The sequence below is a fragment of the Rattus rattus genome, chromosome 3 (assembly GCF_011064425.1).
Source record: "Rattus rattus isolate New Zealand chromosome 3, Rrattus_CSIRO_v1, whole genome shotgun sequence".
Taxonomy (NCBI): Eukaryota; Metazoa; Chordata; class Mammalia; order Rodentia; family Muridae; genus Rattus; species Rattus rattus.
This window is the reverse complement of record NC_046156.1, coordinates 160,661,036-160,679,579: the sequence shown is the minus strand read 5'-3', so window position 1 is coordinate 160,679,579 and position 18,544 is coordinate 160,661,036. Positions and strand designations below refer to the sequence as shown.

General features: G+C 35.6%; 1 protein-coding gene across 1 annotated transcript in view; it reads left to right on the top strand.

Moving 5' to 3' along the window:
• LOC116897106 (cadherin-12) overlaps positions 1 to 18,544 on the top strand; it is a 123,764-nt gene that overhangs the window by 99,495 nt on the left and 5,725 nt on the right. Inside the window, exons 5-6 of the mRNA XM_032898748.1 lie at positions 14,072 to 14,193; positions 16,791 to 16,908. Of these exons, the coding sequence (XP_032754639.1) occupies positions 14,072 to 14,193; positions 16,791 to 16,908 (240 nt within the window). The remainder of the gene's footprint in view (positions 1 to 14,071; positions 14,194 to 16,790; positions 16,909 to 18,544) is intronic.

Here is an 18,544-nt window from a genome sequence, read left to right as displayed (position 1 = left end):
ACTGGTGTGAGGGGGAATCTCAGGGTTGTTTTGATTTGCATTTCCCTTATGACTAAAGATGTTGAACATTTCTTTAGGTGTTTCTCAGCCATTCTGAATACCTCAGCTGTGAATTCTTTGTTTAGCTCTGAACCCCATTTTTAATAGGGTTACTTGTCTCCCTGCAGTCTAACTTCTTGAGTTCTTTGTATATTTTGGATATAAGCCCTCTATCAATTATAGGATTGGTAAAGATCTTTTCCCAATCTGTTGGTTACTGTTTTGTCCTAATAACAGTGTCCTTTGCCTTACAGAAGCTTTTCAGTTTTATGAGATCCCATTTGTCGATTCTTGATCTTAGAGCATAAGCCATTGGTGTTTTGTTCAGGAAATTTTCTCCAGTGCCCATATTGTCGATTCTTCCCAACTTGTTCTTCTATTAATTTGAGTGTATCTGGTTTTATGTGGAGGTCCTTGATCCACTTGGACTTAAACTTTGTACAGGGTGATAAGCGTGGATAGATCTGCATTCTTCTACATGTTGACCTCCAGTTGAACCAGCACCATTTGCTGAGAATGCTATCTTTTTTCCATTGGATGGTTTTGGCTCCTTTGTCAAAAATCAAGTGACCATACATGTGTGGGTTTATTTCTGGGTTGTTAATTCTATGCCCCTGGTCTATATGCCTGTCTCTGTACTAATACCATACAGTTTTTATCACTATTGCTCTGTAATATTGCATGAATTAAGAGATAGTGATTCCCCAGGAAGTCTTTTTATTGTTGAGGACAGTTTTTGCTATCCCGGTTTTTTGTTATTCCAGATGAATTTGCAAATTGTTCTGTCTAACTCTATGAAGAATTGGGTTGGAATTTTGATGAGGATTGCATAGAATCTGTAGATCGCTTTTGGTAAAGAGGCCATTTTTACTATATTAATCCCACCAATCCGTGAGCATGGTGGATCTTTCCATCTTCTGAGATCTTCTTCAATTTCTTTCTTCAGAAGTTTGAAGTTCTTACAATATAGATCTTTCACTTGCTTGCTTAAAGTAACACCAAGGTATTTTATATTATTTGGGACTATTATAAATAGTGTCCTTTCCTTAATTTCTTTCTTGGCTTCTTTCTCTTTTGTGTAGAGGAAGGCTTCTGATCTGTTTGAGTTAATTTTATACCCGGCCCTCTGGTAGAACTTTTGGGATCACTTAATTATACAATCTTATCATCTGCAAGTAGTGATGTTTTGACTCTTCCTTTCCAATCTTTATCCCTTTCATCTCCTTTTGTTGTCTGATTGCTCTGGCTGGGTCTTCAAGAACTATATTGAATAAGTAGGGAGAGAGTGGCCAGCCTTGTCTATTCCCTGATTTTCGGGGGATTGCTTCAAGTTTCCATTTAGTTTAATATTAGCTACTGGTTTGCTGTATATGGATTTTACTATGTTTAGGTATGGGCCTTGAATTCCTGTTATTTTCAGAACTTTTATCATGAAGGGGTGTTGAATTATGTCAAATGCTTTCTCAGCATCTAATGAAATGATCATGTGGTTTTTAACTTTCAGTTTGTTTATATACTGGATTATATTGATGGTTTTCCATATATTAAACCATCCCTGAATCCCTGGAATGAAGCCTACTTGATCATGGTGGATGATTGTTTTGATGTGCTATTGGATTTGGTTTGCAAGAATTTTCTTGAGTATTTTTGCGTTGTTTTTCATAAGGGAAATTGTTCTGAATTTCTTTGTTTGTTGTGTCTTTGTGTGGTTTATGTATAAGATTAATTGTGGCTTCATAGAAGGAATTCAGTAGCGCTCCATCTGTTTCAATTTCATGGAATAGTTTGTACAGTATTGGTATGAGTTCTTTTATGAAGGTCTCATAGCATTCTGCACTGAATTCATCTGGACCTGGGCTCTTTTTGGTTGGTGGACTTTTAATGAGTGCTTCTATTTCTTTTAGAGTTGTGGGGTTGTTAAAATGATTATTTGTTCCTGATTTAACTTTGGTACCTGGTATCTGTCTAGGAAATTATCCCTTTCCTCCAGATTTTCAAGTTTTGTTGAATAAAGGCTTTTGTAGTAGGATCTGATGATTTTTTGAATTTCTTCTGGCTCTGTTGTTATGTCTCCCTTTTCATTTCTGATTTTGTTAATTTGGACACACTCTCTGTGTCCTCTGGTTATTCTGGCTATGGGTTTAATCTATCTTGGTGATTTTCTCAAAGAACCAGCTTTTAGTTCTGCTGATTCTTTGTATAGTCCTTTTTGTTTCTCCTTGGTTTATTTCAGCTCTGAACTTGATTATTTCCTGCCTTCTACTCCTCCTGTGTGTGATTGCTTCTTCTTCTTCTTCTTTTTTTTTTTTTTTGAACTTTTAAGTTTGCTGTCAAGCTGCTTATATATGCTCTCTCCTGTCTCTTTCTGCAGGCGCTCAAATGAGTTTTCTGTATGTTGTATCCTTCATTTCATTAAATTCTAAGACTTTTTAATTTCTTTTCTTTATTTCTTCTTCTTTGACCAGATTAAAATTGATAGAGCATTATTCAACTTTCATGTATATGTGGGCATTCTTTCCTTACTGTTATTGAAGAACAGGTTTAGCCCGTGGTGGTCTGATAGGAGGGATGGGATTATTTCTATCTTTCTGTCTCTGGTTAGGCCTATTTTATAACCGAATATATGATCAATTTTGTAGAAAGTACCATGAGGTGGGGAGAAGAAGGTCTATCCTTTTATTTTAGGTTAGAATATTCTATAAGTATCTGTTAAATCCATTTGGTTCATAACTTCTCTTAGTCTGTCTATGTCTTTGTTTAATTTCTGTTTCCATGATCTGTCCATTGATGAGAGTGGGGTGTTGAAATGTCCTACTATTATTGTGTGAGGTGCAATGTGTGCCTTGAGCTTTAGTAAGGTTTCTTTTATGTATGTAGGTGACATTGTATTTGGAGCATAGATATTTAGGATTGAGAGTTCATCTTGGTGTATTTTTCCTTTGATGAATATGAAGTGTCCTTCCTTTTCCTTTTTGATGCCTTTTGGTTGAAAACCGGTTTTATTCGATATTAGAATGGCTACTCCAGCTTGCTTCTTCTGAGCATTTGCTTGGAAAGTTGTTTTCCAGCCTTTTACTCTAAGGTAGTGTCTGTCTTTGTCTCTGAGGTGTGTTTCCTGTAGGCAGCAGAATGTTGAGTCCTCATTGCATATCCAGTTTGTTAATCTGTGTCTTTTTATTGGGGAATTGAGTCCATTGATGTTGAGAGATATTAAGGAATAGTGATTGTTGCTTCCTGTTATATTCGTGATTGGGTGTGAGATTATGTTTGCGCTTGTCTTCTCTTTATTTTGTTTGAAGACGATCAGTTTCTTGCTTTTTCTAGGATGTAGCTTGCCTCCTTATGTTGGACTTTACCCTTTATTATCCTTTGTAGGGCTGGATTTGTAGAAAGTTTTTGTGTAAATTTGATTTTGTCATGGAATATCTTGTTTTCTCCATCTATGTTAATTGAGAGTTTTGCTGGGTACAGTAACCTGGGCTGGCATTTGTGTTCTCTTAGGGTCTGTATGACATCTGTCCAGGATCTCCTGGCGTTCATAGTTTCTGGAGAGAAGTCTGGTGTAATTCTGAAAGGTCTGCCTTTGTGTTACTTGACCTTTTTCCTTACTGCTTTTAACATTCTTTCTTTGTTTTGTGCATTTGGTGTTTTGTCTATTATGTGACAGGAGAAGTTTCCTTTCTGTCCAATTTATTGGGACTTTTGTAGGCTTTTTGTATATTTACGGACATATCTTTCTTTAGGTTAGGGAAGTTTCCTTCTATGATTTTGTTGAAGATATTTACTGTTCCTTTGAATTGGGAATCTTCACTCTCTTCTATATCTATTATCCTTAGGTTTGATCTTCTCATTGTGTCCTGGATTTCCTTTATGTTTTGGGCCAGTAGCTTTTTCTGCTTTACATTATCTTTGACAGTTGTGTCAATGATTTCTATGGAATCTTCTGCTCCTGAGATTCTCTTTTCTATCTCTTGTATTCTGTTGGTGATGCTTGTATCTATGGCTTCTTGTCTCTTCCTTTGGTTTTCTCTATCCAGGGTTGTTTTCCTGTTTTCTTTCTTCATTATTTCTACCTCTTCTCAGTCTTTTATCAAGGACCATATCAAGAGACTAATTTTCACTTTTTATTTAATTTTAATTTTTTACTTATGTAATTTCTTCCCCCTCAGTGGACCCCCTCTAGGTCACCCTCTCCTGTAGTCGTTCCTGCATCACCTTCTCCCCTTCTTTGAGCAGATGGAGGCCCTTCTGGGTATCTCCCCACACTGACACTTAAAATCTCTGTGAGGCTAGGCACTTCCTCTCCCTCTGAAATGAGTCAAGGCAGTCAAGTTAGAAGAGCATATCCCACTTGCAGGTAAAAACTTTCGGTATGGCACCCATTCTAGTTGTTTGGGACCCACATGAAGACCATACATAGGTGCAGGAGAGAGGCCTAGGTCAAACCGCAGCCAGTGTATGTCTTTTGGTTGGTGGTTTAGCGTGTGACAGCTCCAAAGGTCCAAGTTAATTGACTCTGTTGGTCTTCCTGTGAAGGTTCTACCTCCTTCAGGGCCAGAAATAGTTCCTTCTTATTAGGTAAGAGTCTTCAAGATCCATCCACTGTTTTGCTGTGGATGTCTGTATGTGTCTGAGTCAGCTGCTGAATAGAGCCTCTCATAGGGCATCATGATCCTGTCTACAAGTCTAACAGTGTAATTTAATAATGTTAGGGATTAGTGATTGCCCATACAATGAGTCTCAAGTTGGGCAGGTTATTGGTTGGCTGTTGCCTCAGTCTCTGCTCTTCCCCTCTTGCTTGCATTACTTGTGGACAGGATAAATTTGGAGTTGAAAGTATTGTGTGAGATGAGTTTGCTGTCTCTATTGCGCCACTGGAGTTCCTGTTTAGTTATAGGATGTGGACTCTTCAGGTTCTAAATCCCCAATGTAGTGAATCTCACCTAAGGTCAGCCCCATTGATTCTTGAGTGACTCCCTTATTCCAACTCCCACTTTCATCCTAGATGTGACCCTACCTCCTCATTTCTTTCAGCTGCAGATTTCCATTAACTTTCATGGCCATCTAGTCTTCTCTCCTATCCTTCCTCACACCTGATCCTGAAACCTACATTCTTCTCCCCATACCCCTCCCTTCTAATTCCTTTTCTCATCTATCTCTATGACTATTTTATTCCCCTTTCAAAGTAAGATTCAAGCTTCATCACCTGAGCCTTCCTTCTTGTTTAGCTTCTTCAGGTCTGTGGAGTGTAACATGGTATCTGTGTCTTATGGTTTATATCTAAGTGTGTACATGCCATGTATGTCCTTTTTGGACTGAGTTACCTAATTCAGGATAATATTCTAACGTTCCATCCATTTACTTGCAAAATCCATAATATCTTGGTTTTTAATAGGTAAATAGTATTCAATTGTGTAGCTATACCACATTTTCTTTATCTATTCTTCAGTGGAGAGACATCAATGTAGTTTCCTGTTTCTGGTGTATTACAAAAGAAGCTGCTATGAACATAATTGAGTGAGTGTCCTTTGCGATGCTGGGCACTTTGAGGGTATATACCCAGGAGTGGTATAGATGAGTTTTGAGGAAGAACTATTCTCAGTTTTCTTAAAAAATACAAATTGATTTTCATGGTGGTTTTACACATATGTGCTTCCACTAACAATGGAGGAATTTTCTTCTTCCTTAACATCCTGCTATATGTGCTATATCTTGAGGTTTTGATCTTAAACAGTATTTATGTTTTGAATTGCATTTCACTGATGACGAGGAACTTTGAACACTTCTCTTTTTCTCCATCTATACTAAATTGGGTATTTCTTATTTACATTTCAAATGTTATTCTCTTTCCCGGTTTCCAGGCCATTATCTCCCTAAACCCTCCAGCTCCCCTTCTACATGGGTGTTCCCCTCCCCATCCTCCCCCATTACCACCCTCTCCCCAAGAATCCCGTTCACTGGGATTCCAACCTTGGCAGGACTAAGGGCTTCCCCTTCCACTGGTACCCTTACTAGGCTATTCATTGCTACCTATGCAATTGAGTCCAGGGTCAGTCCATGTATAGTCTTTGGGTAGTGGCTTAGTCCCTGGAAGCTCTGGTTGGTTGGCATTGTTGTTCATATGGGGTCTGGGGTCCCGTTCTCAGTTCAGTGGTTTGCTGCTAGCAGTCGCCTATGTAATTTCCATATTCTGGCTGTGTCTCTCAGGAGAGATCTACATCCAGTTCCTGTCAGCCTGCCCTTTGCTTCATCCATCTTATAAAGTTTGGTGGCTGTATATGTATGGGCCACATGTGGGGCAGGCTCTGAATGGGTGTTCCTACAGCCTCTGTTCTAAACCTTGCCCCCCATCCCCTCCTAAGGGTTTTCTTGTTCCCCTTTTGAAGAAGGAGTGAAGCATTCACAGTTTCGTCATCCTTCTTGAGTTCCATGTGTTCTGTGCATCTAGGCTAATTCAAGCATTTGGGCTAATAGCCACTTATCAATGAGTGCATACCATGTGTGTTTTTCTGTGATTGGGTTACCTCACTCAGGATGATATTTTCCAGTTCCATCCATTTGCCTATGAATTTCATAAAGTCATTGTTTTTGATAGCTGAATAATATTCCATTGTGTAGATGTACCAAATTTTCTGTATCCATTCCTCTGTTGAAGGGCATCTGGGTTCTTTCCGGCTTCTGGCTATTATAAATAAGGCTGCTATGAACATAGTGGAGCATGTGTCTTTGTTATATGTTGGGGCATCTTTTGGATATATGCCCAAGAGAGGTATAGCTGGGTCCTCAGGTAGTTCAATGTCCAATTTTCTGAGAAACCCCCAGACTGATTTCCAGAATGGTTGTACCAGTCTACAAAACCACCAACAATGGAGGAGTGTTCCTCTTTCTCCACATCCTTGCCAGCATTTGCTGTAACCTGAGTTTGTGATCTTAGCCATTCTTACTGCTGTGAGGTGAAATCTCAGGGTTGTTTTGATTTGCATTTCCCTTATGACTAAAGATGTTGAACATTTCTTTAGGTGTTTCTCAGCCATTCATCATTCCTCAGCTGTGAATTCTTTGTTTAGCTCTGAACTCCATTTTTTAATAGAGTTATTTGTCTCCCTGCAGTCTAACTTTTTGAGTTCTTTGTATATTTTGGATATCAGGCCTCTATCTGTTGTAGGATTGGTAAAGATCTTTTCCCAATCTGTTGGTTGCCGTTTTGTCCTAACCACAGTGTCCTTTGCCTTACAGAAGCTTTTCAGTTTTATGAGATCCCATTTGTCGATTCTTGATCTTAGAGCGTAGGCCATTGATGTTTTGTTCGGGAAATTTTCTCCAGTGCCCATGTGTTCGAGATGCTTCTCCACCTTTTCTTCTATTAGTTTGAGTGTATCTGGTTTGATGTGGAGGTCCTTGATCCACTTGGACTTAAGCTTTGTACAGGGTGATAAGCATGGATCGATCTGCATTCTTCTACATGTTGACCTCCAGTTGAACCAGCACCATTTGCTGAAAATGCTATCTTTTTTCCATTGGATGGTTTTGGCTCCTTTGTCAAAAATCAAGTGACCATAGGTGTGTGGGTTCATTTCTGGGTCTTCAATTCTGTTCCACTGGTCTATCTGTCTCTGTACCAATACCATGTAGTTTTTATCACTATTGCTCTGTAATACTGCTTGAGTTCAGGGATAGCGATTCCCCCTGAAGTCCTTTTATTGTTGAGGATAGTTTTAGCTAACCTGGGTTTTTTGTTATTCCAGATGAATTTGCAAATTGTTCTGTCTAACTCTCTGAAGAATTGGATTAGTATTTTGAAGGGGATTGCATTGAATCTGTAGATTTCCTTTGGTAAAATGGCCATTTTTACTATGTTAATCCTGGCAGTCCATGAGCCTGGGAGATCTTTCCATCTTCTGCAGTCTTCTTCAATTTCTTTCTTCAGGGGCTTGAAGTTCTTATTGTACAGATCTTTTACTTGCTTGGTTAAAGTCACAACGAGGTATTTTATATTATTTGGGACTATTATGAAGGGTGTCGTTTCCCTAATTTCTTTCTCGGCTTGTTTCTCTTTTGTGTAGAGGAAGACTACTGATTTATTTGAGTTAATTTTATACCCAGCCACTTTGCTGAAGTGTTTATCAGCTTTAATAGTTCTCTGGTGGATCTTCTGGGATCGATTAAATATACTATCGTATCCTCTGCAAGTAGTGATATTTTGACTTTTTTTTTTCCAATCTGTATCCCCTTGACCTCCTTTTGTTGTCTGATTGCTTTGGCTAGAACTTCAAGAACTATATTGAATAAGTATTTATAGTTTTATTTATTTCCTTCACCTGTGTATTTGAAATGACCTTTATGTTTTTAAGGAATTTATACATTTCCTCTTTAAAGACCTCTACCAGCCTTATAAGATTGGATTTCAAGTCCTTCTCTTGTGTTTCAGTTATGTTTGGATATCTGGGGCTTGCTGTAGTGGGGTAGTTGTACTTTGTAAGTTTCTCATTGCCCTGGCTCTTGTTCATTGTGTTTTTTGCGGGTCTTAGACATCTGGATGGTTTTGATCCAAAACTTTCACATAGTAGATATTGGGAGAGGGGTGAACATCAATGGTCTTGGGGTGGCAGGCCACTGATGAGTATCTTTGGGCTTTGTGGTTCTGGACTTGCAGGTCTCTAGTTTAGGAGCCTCAGGTCTGATGAAGTTGGGCAGAGAGGTGGCAGGAGATTAGAGGTCTAATTGGATAGCTTGTTGCTCAGTGTAGCTTGGCTTGGCCCAAAGGGCTCAGGGAGAAGGGAATATGGGTGGAGAAAGGGAAGCATACCTGTATGTTTCAGGAGTCTGATGGAAGTGAAGGAGAAGTGGCCAGGAAGTGGTGGACCCCCTTGAATAGCAGGATTCTCAGGGCTGCTTGCCTTGGTCCAGTTGGCTCAGAGAGCAGGGAATTTCATTGGGGGAAGGGAAGCTAACCTGTGAGGTTCAAGTATCTGAGGGAGATGTGGAGAAAAGCATCAGGAGAATGGAATTCCTCCTGGGATAGCCAGGTGCTTGGGCAGCTTGGCTTGGTCCAGAAATCTTGGCTAGCAGGGAAGATAGTTGGGGAAAGTGCAGCTTACTTGTATGGTTCAGGAGTTGGATGGAGGTTGAAGAGAGACAGCAGGAGAATCTAAAGTCATGCTGAGTCAACAATAACAATAGAAACACCATCATCATCATCATCAACATCAACAACAACAACAACAAGAGCAACAACAACAACAACAACAACAACAAAACAGTGAACAATTATCCCAGTGACTACCATGGAATCTGTAGCTTAGTATTTATTCTCAGATAGTTGGAGTCTTCCCACGTACATTCAACTCATTTTGACTGCTTTGTTTGCTTCAAGACTATTCTGCATTTTAAAATGTATCCTGCTAAAATATATCCAAAAACTTATTGTATATTTGAGGTTTAATTGTCTTCAAATGACTTAAAGTATTTATAATTATATTATTACAGAAATGTAAAATCTATGATAATTTTCATTTCTTGTCTTGGAATAAATTGTTTTAGCAAACTAACCATAACAAAACAAAGAGAAATGTCTAGTATATATATATGTATATGTGTGTGTGTGTGTGTGTGTGTGTGTGTGTGTGTGTGTGTGTGTAGTATCTCAAATGCTTTGTGGATGTTTCAGACTATGTCGATGTCACAGCATTGTATTTGATATAGTTTCACTCATCTATGTGTAACCTAACTTGTAGTATAAAATGAATATTTCTAAAAGAGGGGCCAAATAAAGTCCACATTATTCAGTTATTATAATTTACTCTGTTTGCACTAGAATAATTCAATTTGCAGCATTGAAAACTGTGTTTTCATTCTTGAATTTACTGTAGTTCCAGGACAGAGCAAAAATTGAATTTTAACTTTCATAGTTATTCAAAAGCAGATATCATTGTTTAATAAAAAATACCAGCAGCTCCCATGTATGCTAATATGGGAAGCTTTGTGTTTGCTTTAAATACACAGTTCTCAAAATATTTTCAATTTTATTTATCTTTGGTGTCCTAGAAATACTCTCACATATCGTCATTATTTATTGAGTATCAACTATGTAAAGGAAATAGTTACTTTCAGTAAACTCTATAACATGTAAAAGAATGGTGTGTTTCTATTGTAAATTATATATTATTCAGATGACTGCTCTGGGATTCCTCCAAGTGATTGATACTTCTGCTCTAACTTTCAGTCACTGAGGCCACTGAGCCTCATGTACTTTAGAGAGTCCAGTGTGCCATGGTTTTTTACCTTAGAATAAGTTTAATAGGTATTTCAGGAGGGTAAGATACACATTGAATGAATTTAAATTTATTTTAAAGAGTTTAAACCTTTTATTTGGTTTTCTGGGTGTCGCTACTTTGGCTGTGTATTTTTTTTCCGATTTTTTTTTATTAGATACATTTCTTTACTTACATTTCAAATGTTACTCCCTTTCCTGGTTTCCTGTCCATAAACCCCTATCCCCATCCCTCTCCCATATGGGTAGTCCCCCCATGCATCCCCTTTACTGCCTGCCCACCCCCCATATTCCCCTACACTGTGGGTTCAACCTTGGCAGAACCAAGGTCTTTGGCTGTTTGTATTTCTTTACATCATCTCTATGTCTGGAGGCCAGAAGATGGAGTAATGGACCAAGGAAAGTTGCCATATGGGTACTTGGGTTTAAACTCATCTCCTTTGGTGGAGCCAGAGGTGCTATTTCTCATTATGCATTCTCTTCAATGTTTGGGGATGGCACACATCTTTAACCCTGGGACTTGGAATACATAAACAAATAGATCTCTGTTGGTTTGAGAACTTCATGTTCAATAGAAGTGAGTTCAGGGACAGCAAGAACTACATAGAGAAACCTTGTCTTAAAAAAATAACAATAAACAAATAATGAATGAATAAAAAATGAATGAGCAGGGAACAAAAAATATAAATACATGTTAAATAAATAAATGTGATGATTTATATTTTGTATGGGAATCATCTGTAATTTAATAATGAAACATTTCTCTCACTTATAGAGTTTATAGCTATTGTTCCATCAAGAAAGTTCATATCATATACTAATGAGTTTCTGCATAAAGCAAACTGTGGATTAAGTTAATTTCTTCTTGAAATTAGTGCCATTTACATTTAATACACTACCATTTACCAGTATAACAGAATATCATGAAAACTGTATCATTAAGTGAATTCTAAATTATCTTTTATATTAAAATATCATCTCTCCAGGATTTTCATAGAAGTTGTGATTCCATCAATGCACATTGGCTAAATTTAAATTTTACATTGTTTTACAAGTATCAAATACTTTATAAATTCTATGTGGATCCAAGACCAAAGGTCTTCATCAAAAAATCATGATAAATTAGATATTGACAAATTTTGTCATCATTGTACCAGATACAGATATGATGACTCAAAAATAGATCGCTATATTTTCAGCACAATTGAATATGGTGCATATCTAAATGAAAGAAATCTATGCTAATAAATAATTCAAATACTCTGGCAAAGTGTTTCATATTTCTTTTAGAACTGTGGTTCTTAAACAGAGATGATACTGCTTTTTACTTAAGAGTGTAAATTGATGTTTGTATAGTGTAATAATGAATTAAACATACACAGTGGAAGAGATGAATTAAAACGAAGTCAATGGATCTATTACAAAATCCAACCCTACAAAATTGTTATTTTTTTGAACATCTGTTTTTCTGGTATCATCATTGATATTTTATGTGACATTTAATTTTGGAAAATCTTGGTATCCTACAATGCACAGGATAATTTCACACAACAAATATTTCTCTTAGTTAAAACGTTGAAAAATAAAGATACCCTTTGGAAAAAGAATATTAATAACAAAATAATAGTCATACTACTTTTCAACAATTTTTTATGAATACAAATGTTAGACTACAGTTTAAGAGATAAAGCAGTAGTAATTTAGAAAGTGGTAGATTAAAATAGGCCTTGTTTCTTTAAATAACTTTTTTATAGATTATGGAAGTAAGTTTCTGTGATGAATGTAGTTAGGTTAGAAAATATGGTGCCTATAGAAGGCAATTCATCTTCAAATAATCTGAATAAAATAAGTAAGATGTCAATCTTGTACTTTGAACACGAGATTCACTTATCAGATAATATAGGAAGAGTTGAGCCTCACATCACCTGCTTGAAGAATTAAATTGGTATGTTACTTTTCATGAATTGTATTGATAGTTTATTTTATGGGTTAGTACACTAAGTAGTTTTAAAGTAGAAATATTGTTTCTATGTATCTGTAATAGCTCAAAAAGTACAAGAAATTTTGAACCATGACTTGGTCCTTTTACTTTCCAATTGGGAGTTTTAGAGATGTTTGTTTACACCATCAATTTTCAGAGCTTTATATACAGACAGAAACTCATGTTTCTAAATGTCTATGCAAGGTGTTTCAGGTTCTCTAGACCATCAGTACATATCAAACATTACAATGCAAGAGGTCACTATTTTATAATTATTGTTGCTAATATTTTTAGAAAATTACACTGTTTTGCCTATTTAATTAATGCTCTATGTCCATGTGCTATACAAATAACTAGCACTAAGCAAACAAATAAACTTAATTATGTCATTTTATAGTTTTAAAAATGAGATTAACAATAACTTCAAATGTTAATAAATGTTTGTATAATACATTACATTTAAGGAGCAAACATACAAAGGGAAAACAGGTAATGTGATCAATTTCATATGAAAAATCTGTGCTCAGAACTGGGCTAAAAAGGATAAAGTTGGTGTCAAAATTCAATTGAAAAGCTTCAATTAAAGAATACACCTTGGTATTATAATCTATGTGTCCATGTTTCTGAATTATTCTGAAATATTATCAATATACCCTCCCTAATTGAAAGCAATCTTACAGACCATACCTGTGAACTTAATTTTTAGCTATTTGTGTCTGCATGGTGTTTGCTGATAGATTCCATTCTTACACATAAGTTTGGTAAAATATCATCCACTTCTGCATAGAGTGTTTTATTTTCTGTTATAATGATTTTTGAAACCAAAGTCTTTGGACTTGTCAGAATCAGTCAGCAATTAAAACTTTGAGTGCATTTTTTGAAAGTTTACACTGTGATATAGATGATTTTAATTTGTTAATCGTCTTTTAACATTCTGGAATTGTATTTAATTTTTGGCTCTTTTAGTTCTGTATTCTGGATAGGACCATCAAATATTTGAAGCACCATATTTACTTGTAAAACTTGTGATGGCATAGTTTTAAAGTAGCTTTAAGATATTTTGTGCATTATGCTTGCGTACTTTAATAAATTACTTCAAGTTTCTTTCTTTAATACAAAATAGGAGTGCAAATAATATGTCCTAGCTGGGGTTAAAATCTTTGAGGTTCATTAGAGAGTGATTTCTTTGCTACAAATATATTGTGGTAGCACTTAGTTTGGGAATAAGTGAGTCTTTATCAAGTGTTTATTTATTATTGCTCCAGGAATAACGAAAGTATGACTTTTGGCCTTCCACAATGCATCTATGAATTTTATTTTACTTGAATATATGTCCCAAGTTTTGTCAGTAAGACAAATTTGAGATATTTACTTATATATCTTAAATATTCCATATATTATATCTTCTGGCTATGGTAGTGCAACACAGAAATCCATATTTCTACAACAAAGTAAATATCAATATTTGCTAAGGTAAGAACAGTGCACTAAATCTGAAAAGACTGTTAAAATCTCACTTAATCAAAATCCCTGCCCGTTTAGTAACTAGTCAGTTAAATAGTTTCTCTTACCTGATCTTATTCTCTTTTCCTGGAATGATAGTTGTGCAAATATACCCATTTTTTTTCCTTGGGGGTTTGCAGCTGATATCTTATAATTTCCTATAATTGAGGGTGACTTTCATCTTAGTATCCAAAGAAATTTTTAAAAAGTGTGGCTTTCAGGGAAGTAATGACCATGTTTTGTAATCATTGTTTATCCTTTTTTTATGTTTTAAACAGGTAACCCATTATTAACAAGTAAAGTTAACATACTAATTAATGTCCTAGATGTCAATGAATTTCCTCCAGAAATATCTGTGCCATATGAGACAGCAGTGTGTGAAAATGCCAAACCGGGACAGGTATGTTTTCAATATTGCTAACCAAGTGCATATAATGTCCCCTTTATATTATGCTTTAGGTTTAAGTCCAGACATGAATACACATGCAAATATTTTCTTGCTTAAGGTATCTTCATAAAATTAATTAGAAATGATGCTCATATACCTCACCACTACTCTGGAAAAAAATACATGTTCAGGATCTCATGTATACACAACTGGCCTCGAACTTACTAAGTAGTTCAGAATGACTTTTAGTTTCTAATGCTCCTGCTTCCATTCTGGGTTATTATATGTATTGTCATGTATCACCATGCTTAATATGTGAAGTAGTGAAAATCATGTCTTTGGCTTTGTACATGCTAGGCAACCACCCTTTCAAGCAAATTATATCTGTAGATTTTAAATAGGTTTGATTTAAATGATGCTGGTTAAGCATTAATTTGAAACAAAAACATGCCTGAAAAGTTAACAGCTGTATATTGATTATTAAATAATACAGAACGTTTAAGGATAAAATAGGGCGACTTAACATTGCTATAAGTCTGAGTACAGTAAATTTTATTTTTTAGAGAGTGAATATATTAGGCTTCTGAAGGAGAACCGAATAGTTAAAAGGATTGTATTTGTATGTGAAATTTAATAGAATATCTTCTAGGTTGTGGTCCAGATAGTCCAACAATGGCTGCCTAAAAATGGAACATTTGAGAATATAGTAGTTGTTCAGTCCTTAAGGCTGGGTGTGTCAGTTCAACTTCATTCTATATAGAAATCCTGAAGAATTAGGATCTACTTCCAGTGAGGTAATTAACTTCCAAATGAGAACAAGGGCAAGCAGGCAGAGATCAATAGTTTCCTCATCTACTCACGGAAAAGTCGATAACCCAAGTCTTGAGAAGGTAAAAGGTAAATATAGTCAGCTGAGTTCAAAGATTTGGACTATCTAGGTTGCCCAGTTTCTAGTTATTAAGAATAAGTCTGCTGTGAACATAGTGGAGACCATGTCCCTGTGGTAAGGTGGAGAACCTTTTGGGAATGTGCCCAGGACCACTAGAGCTGGGTCTTCATTGGACTATTTTTTTATTTGAGGCTGCCAGCAGAAGGTATAGCCCAGATTGAAGGAGGATCTTCCCTCTGCAAAAGATGCAGATTTAGGTTAGGATCTCACATTCCAAATAATTCGGTCAAAATATGCCCTTACAGGTGTAAGTAGTTAGTATTGTTTTAATTAATATCATATACAGTCAAAGTGATAAGAAGAGCAATTACAGTCCTTAAGGTGATACTAAACTGTGACACTTCATTATATTGCTCCTTTAAATGTTATGTTATAGAAATGTAACCAATTATGAGACAAATAAATAAACTCTGTGGCATGAATTCCTACTGAGGAAGTAGACTGAAATTCCTACTGAACATTATGTTTTAATTTTACATGCCCCGAATGTTGATATTTAACAACTCACTACTAATATCTCTCTATCTCTCTATTCATCTATCCAACTATCTATCTATCTATCTATCTATCTATCTATCTATCTATCTATCTATCTACCTATTTATCTATCTATCAGCAATCTACCCAGTATTTACCTATGTGAAAACTATCTTTCATATGTGTCTATGTGCTTGTATCTGTGTAGTAAAGTAGATCACTGTCATGGGATTGGATTATAACCAGGAATCATATAACAAAAAGTAGTATTTGAATCATAATTATTAAAGTCTCTTTATATGTATTTTATGCCCCAAGACAAGAATCTTGTGTGGAATTTCTATGCTGTTACAACACTCAGTCCTATTTATTTTGTATGCTTGGCCCAATTCCACATTCTTGGCTGCCCCTACCCCCATACTTCCTAACATATTTTCTGGCATAGAGTTCTTAGATATCCTATCCATTATGTCTTCTAATTTGTTGATTTATGAAGTCAAATGCAATTTTTTTTTACAAAAAAGACCTCCAAAATTACTTATAGTTTAAATTGAAGGGTAAAATGCTCAATTATTTACATTTAACAATGATATACAACTTATCAGGGCAACATGGAAGTCATTTTGAAATAGAGATATGAGTATTTTCCTGTGCAACTAGTATTGAAACACATATTATATTATTCAAAATACCAGGGGTGCAGGTGTCAATACTACTGAGTTGGTATTGCTATCTTCATTTTTATTATTTTAATATATCTACTCTCACAAGTGTACTTGCTCTTTAATTTTGCTTTTAAAGGACACATAGATAATAAAATGCCTTGTTTCTAGTAAGAATTTCTTATTTAGTCTACAAAGCATTTGCCTCACTTAATGTAACATCCAAGCAAGTGCCTTTAATTTTATTTTGCTAGAATTTTCAATACTGGTAAGCTTTGTGGTTACACAGATATTGATTTCAAATTAGCCTATGTCCTCTGATTGTAGTTGGCATTATTACTTGTAAATGCTCAGAGGATTGCTTACAAAAGGTATTGTAAAGAATTGAGTCACTAGTATTGATTCAAAATTGTCCTCTCTGTTTATTTGCATTCATTATTAAATAAACGTTTTAGCCTGATGTATAAGGTTCCTTGTGAAATTGATGACTGACTTCAAGTTTAATCTCAACTTTGTTTCAGATCATTCAGATAGTCGGTGCTGTAGACCGAGATCTCTCACCTGCTGGGCAGCAATTCTCCTTTAGATTGGCACCAGACGCTGCCATCAAACCCAATTTTACAGTTCATGACTTCAGAAGTAAGTATGTCCACTTACAGATTTGCCTCTTATGTAGTTTGTCAAAGGACATAGGGAGGGGAACCCATGCCTTTCCTAAAAGCAGTTTCCCAAAACATAGAAAATTATATATAAGAAATACAAAAATTTCAAAGAGTACCAAGCTAATTATTGTATGATGTTCATCAGGTAATATAGTTTACTTTTATTATAAAAGGGCCAGGCTTTAAAGACTCAAGCAAATAAAAGTATTTCTGGAAATTGAGTGCCTCCTTGTTTTGAATATAGCAGAGTAACAGTAAGCACATTTCTTATACATACAAATTAATTCTATGTTCATTTTTTTATTTGAGCAACAAACAGTGAAATTTTATGAATTGGGCAGCTGAATTAGAATAAACAGGATTTTATTCCCATTCCACTATTCTAATGGCTATAGCTGACACAGTTATACTAAATAATGACAGCCTCAGAGCATCTGTATTGAGAGCATATGCAAAGCCTTTAAGGCAATGTCTAAAGTGTTTCTGTAAAGATAATTTTACCTACAACTGCTGCCAATCTTTCTCTCATGTGACTTCCACAAAAATATTCTACCATCTATAGTATTGTGTCTAGTATTACTATATCTGCTTATATTACAAGTCAGCACAGAAACATATATTGGATTAAAAGTACAGGTGTTTCTCTTAATTTAATAATCTCTTCCCCAAAGAGAAAAGACATGATTAATGACTACAAAGGATGTATTACCCTTATCAAATGCAAAGCTCAATTTATCCTGGCATAAGTCTGACCAGAAAATCCACATTAACTTCAATTGAAGAAATCATTTAACAAAATTTTGAATGGTTTTTCAAACCTATTAAGCACTTTGTTATAAGTAAAGACTGAGTGCTTGTCTGGATATACATTTCTATCATCACGAACTTAAAAATGTAAGGCAAATCATTTCTAAATCAGATTCACATTAGGTCTTGCAAACATAGTTCTGTATATTGTATGCCAATCTATTCTATGTACCTATTTAATGTATAATAAGTATTAAATATCCGATATAATATTTGATAGAAAACTGAAGTACTAATGAGTTTTGTTTTTAAAACAAGTGAAATACTGCAGTGAGATAATGTAGAAGTTGGCAACTAACCCAAATTAAAGGACGTCTGGAGATGAGCAATGCGTGCCATGACTAGAGAGAAGAACGTCTGAGTATCAATATTTCTCACTGATGAACACGGGTGGGTTGGCTCCCTCCTACAGTGAGAAATGAAGAATGGTTGTGAATTATAAGTCAAACATTTTACAAATTTAAATGTAACATGTTTATATCCTGAAGATAATATAAGCCACATGTTTATATCCTGGAGATAATAACATTTTTGCTAGGTGTAATTGGTCAGTATTTAGATAACAAAATATAGAAAATAACCCTGTCCAAGCCAATGGAGGCTGTGGTATATTGAATGGGAATTCTTCCCCTGTAGACCACATGTTTGAATACTTGGACAAAAGTTTCTGGCACTGCTGGGCATCATGAGGAAATACAGACTTGGTGGAAGAGGTGTATCTCTAGGGCCTGCTGTTAAGTATCAAAAGCCCACGTCAATACAAATCAAATTGGTTTGCTCTCTGCTTGTGGATCAGGGTGTAAAAT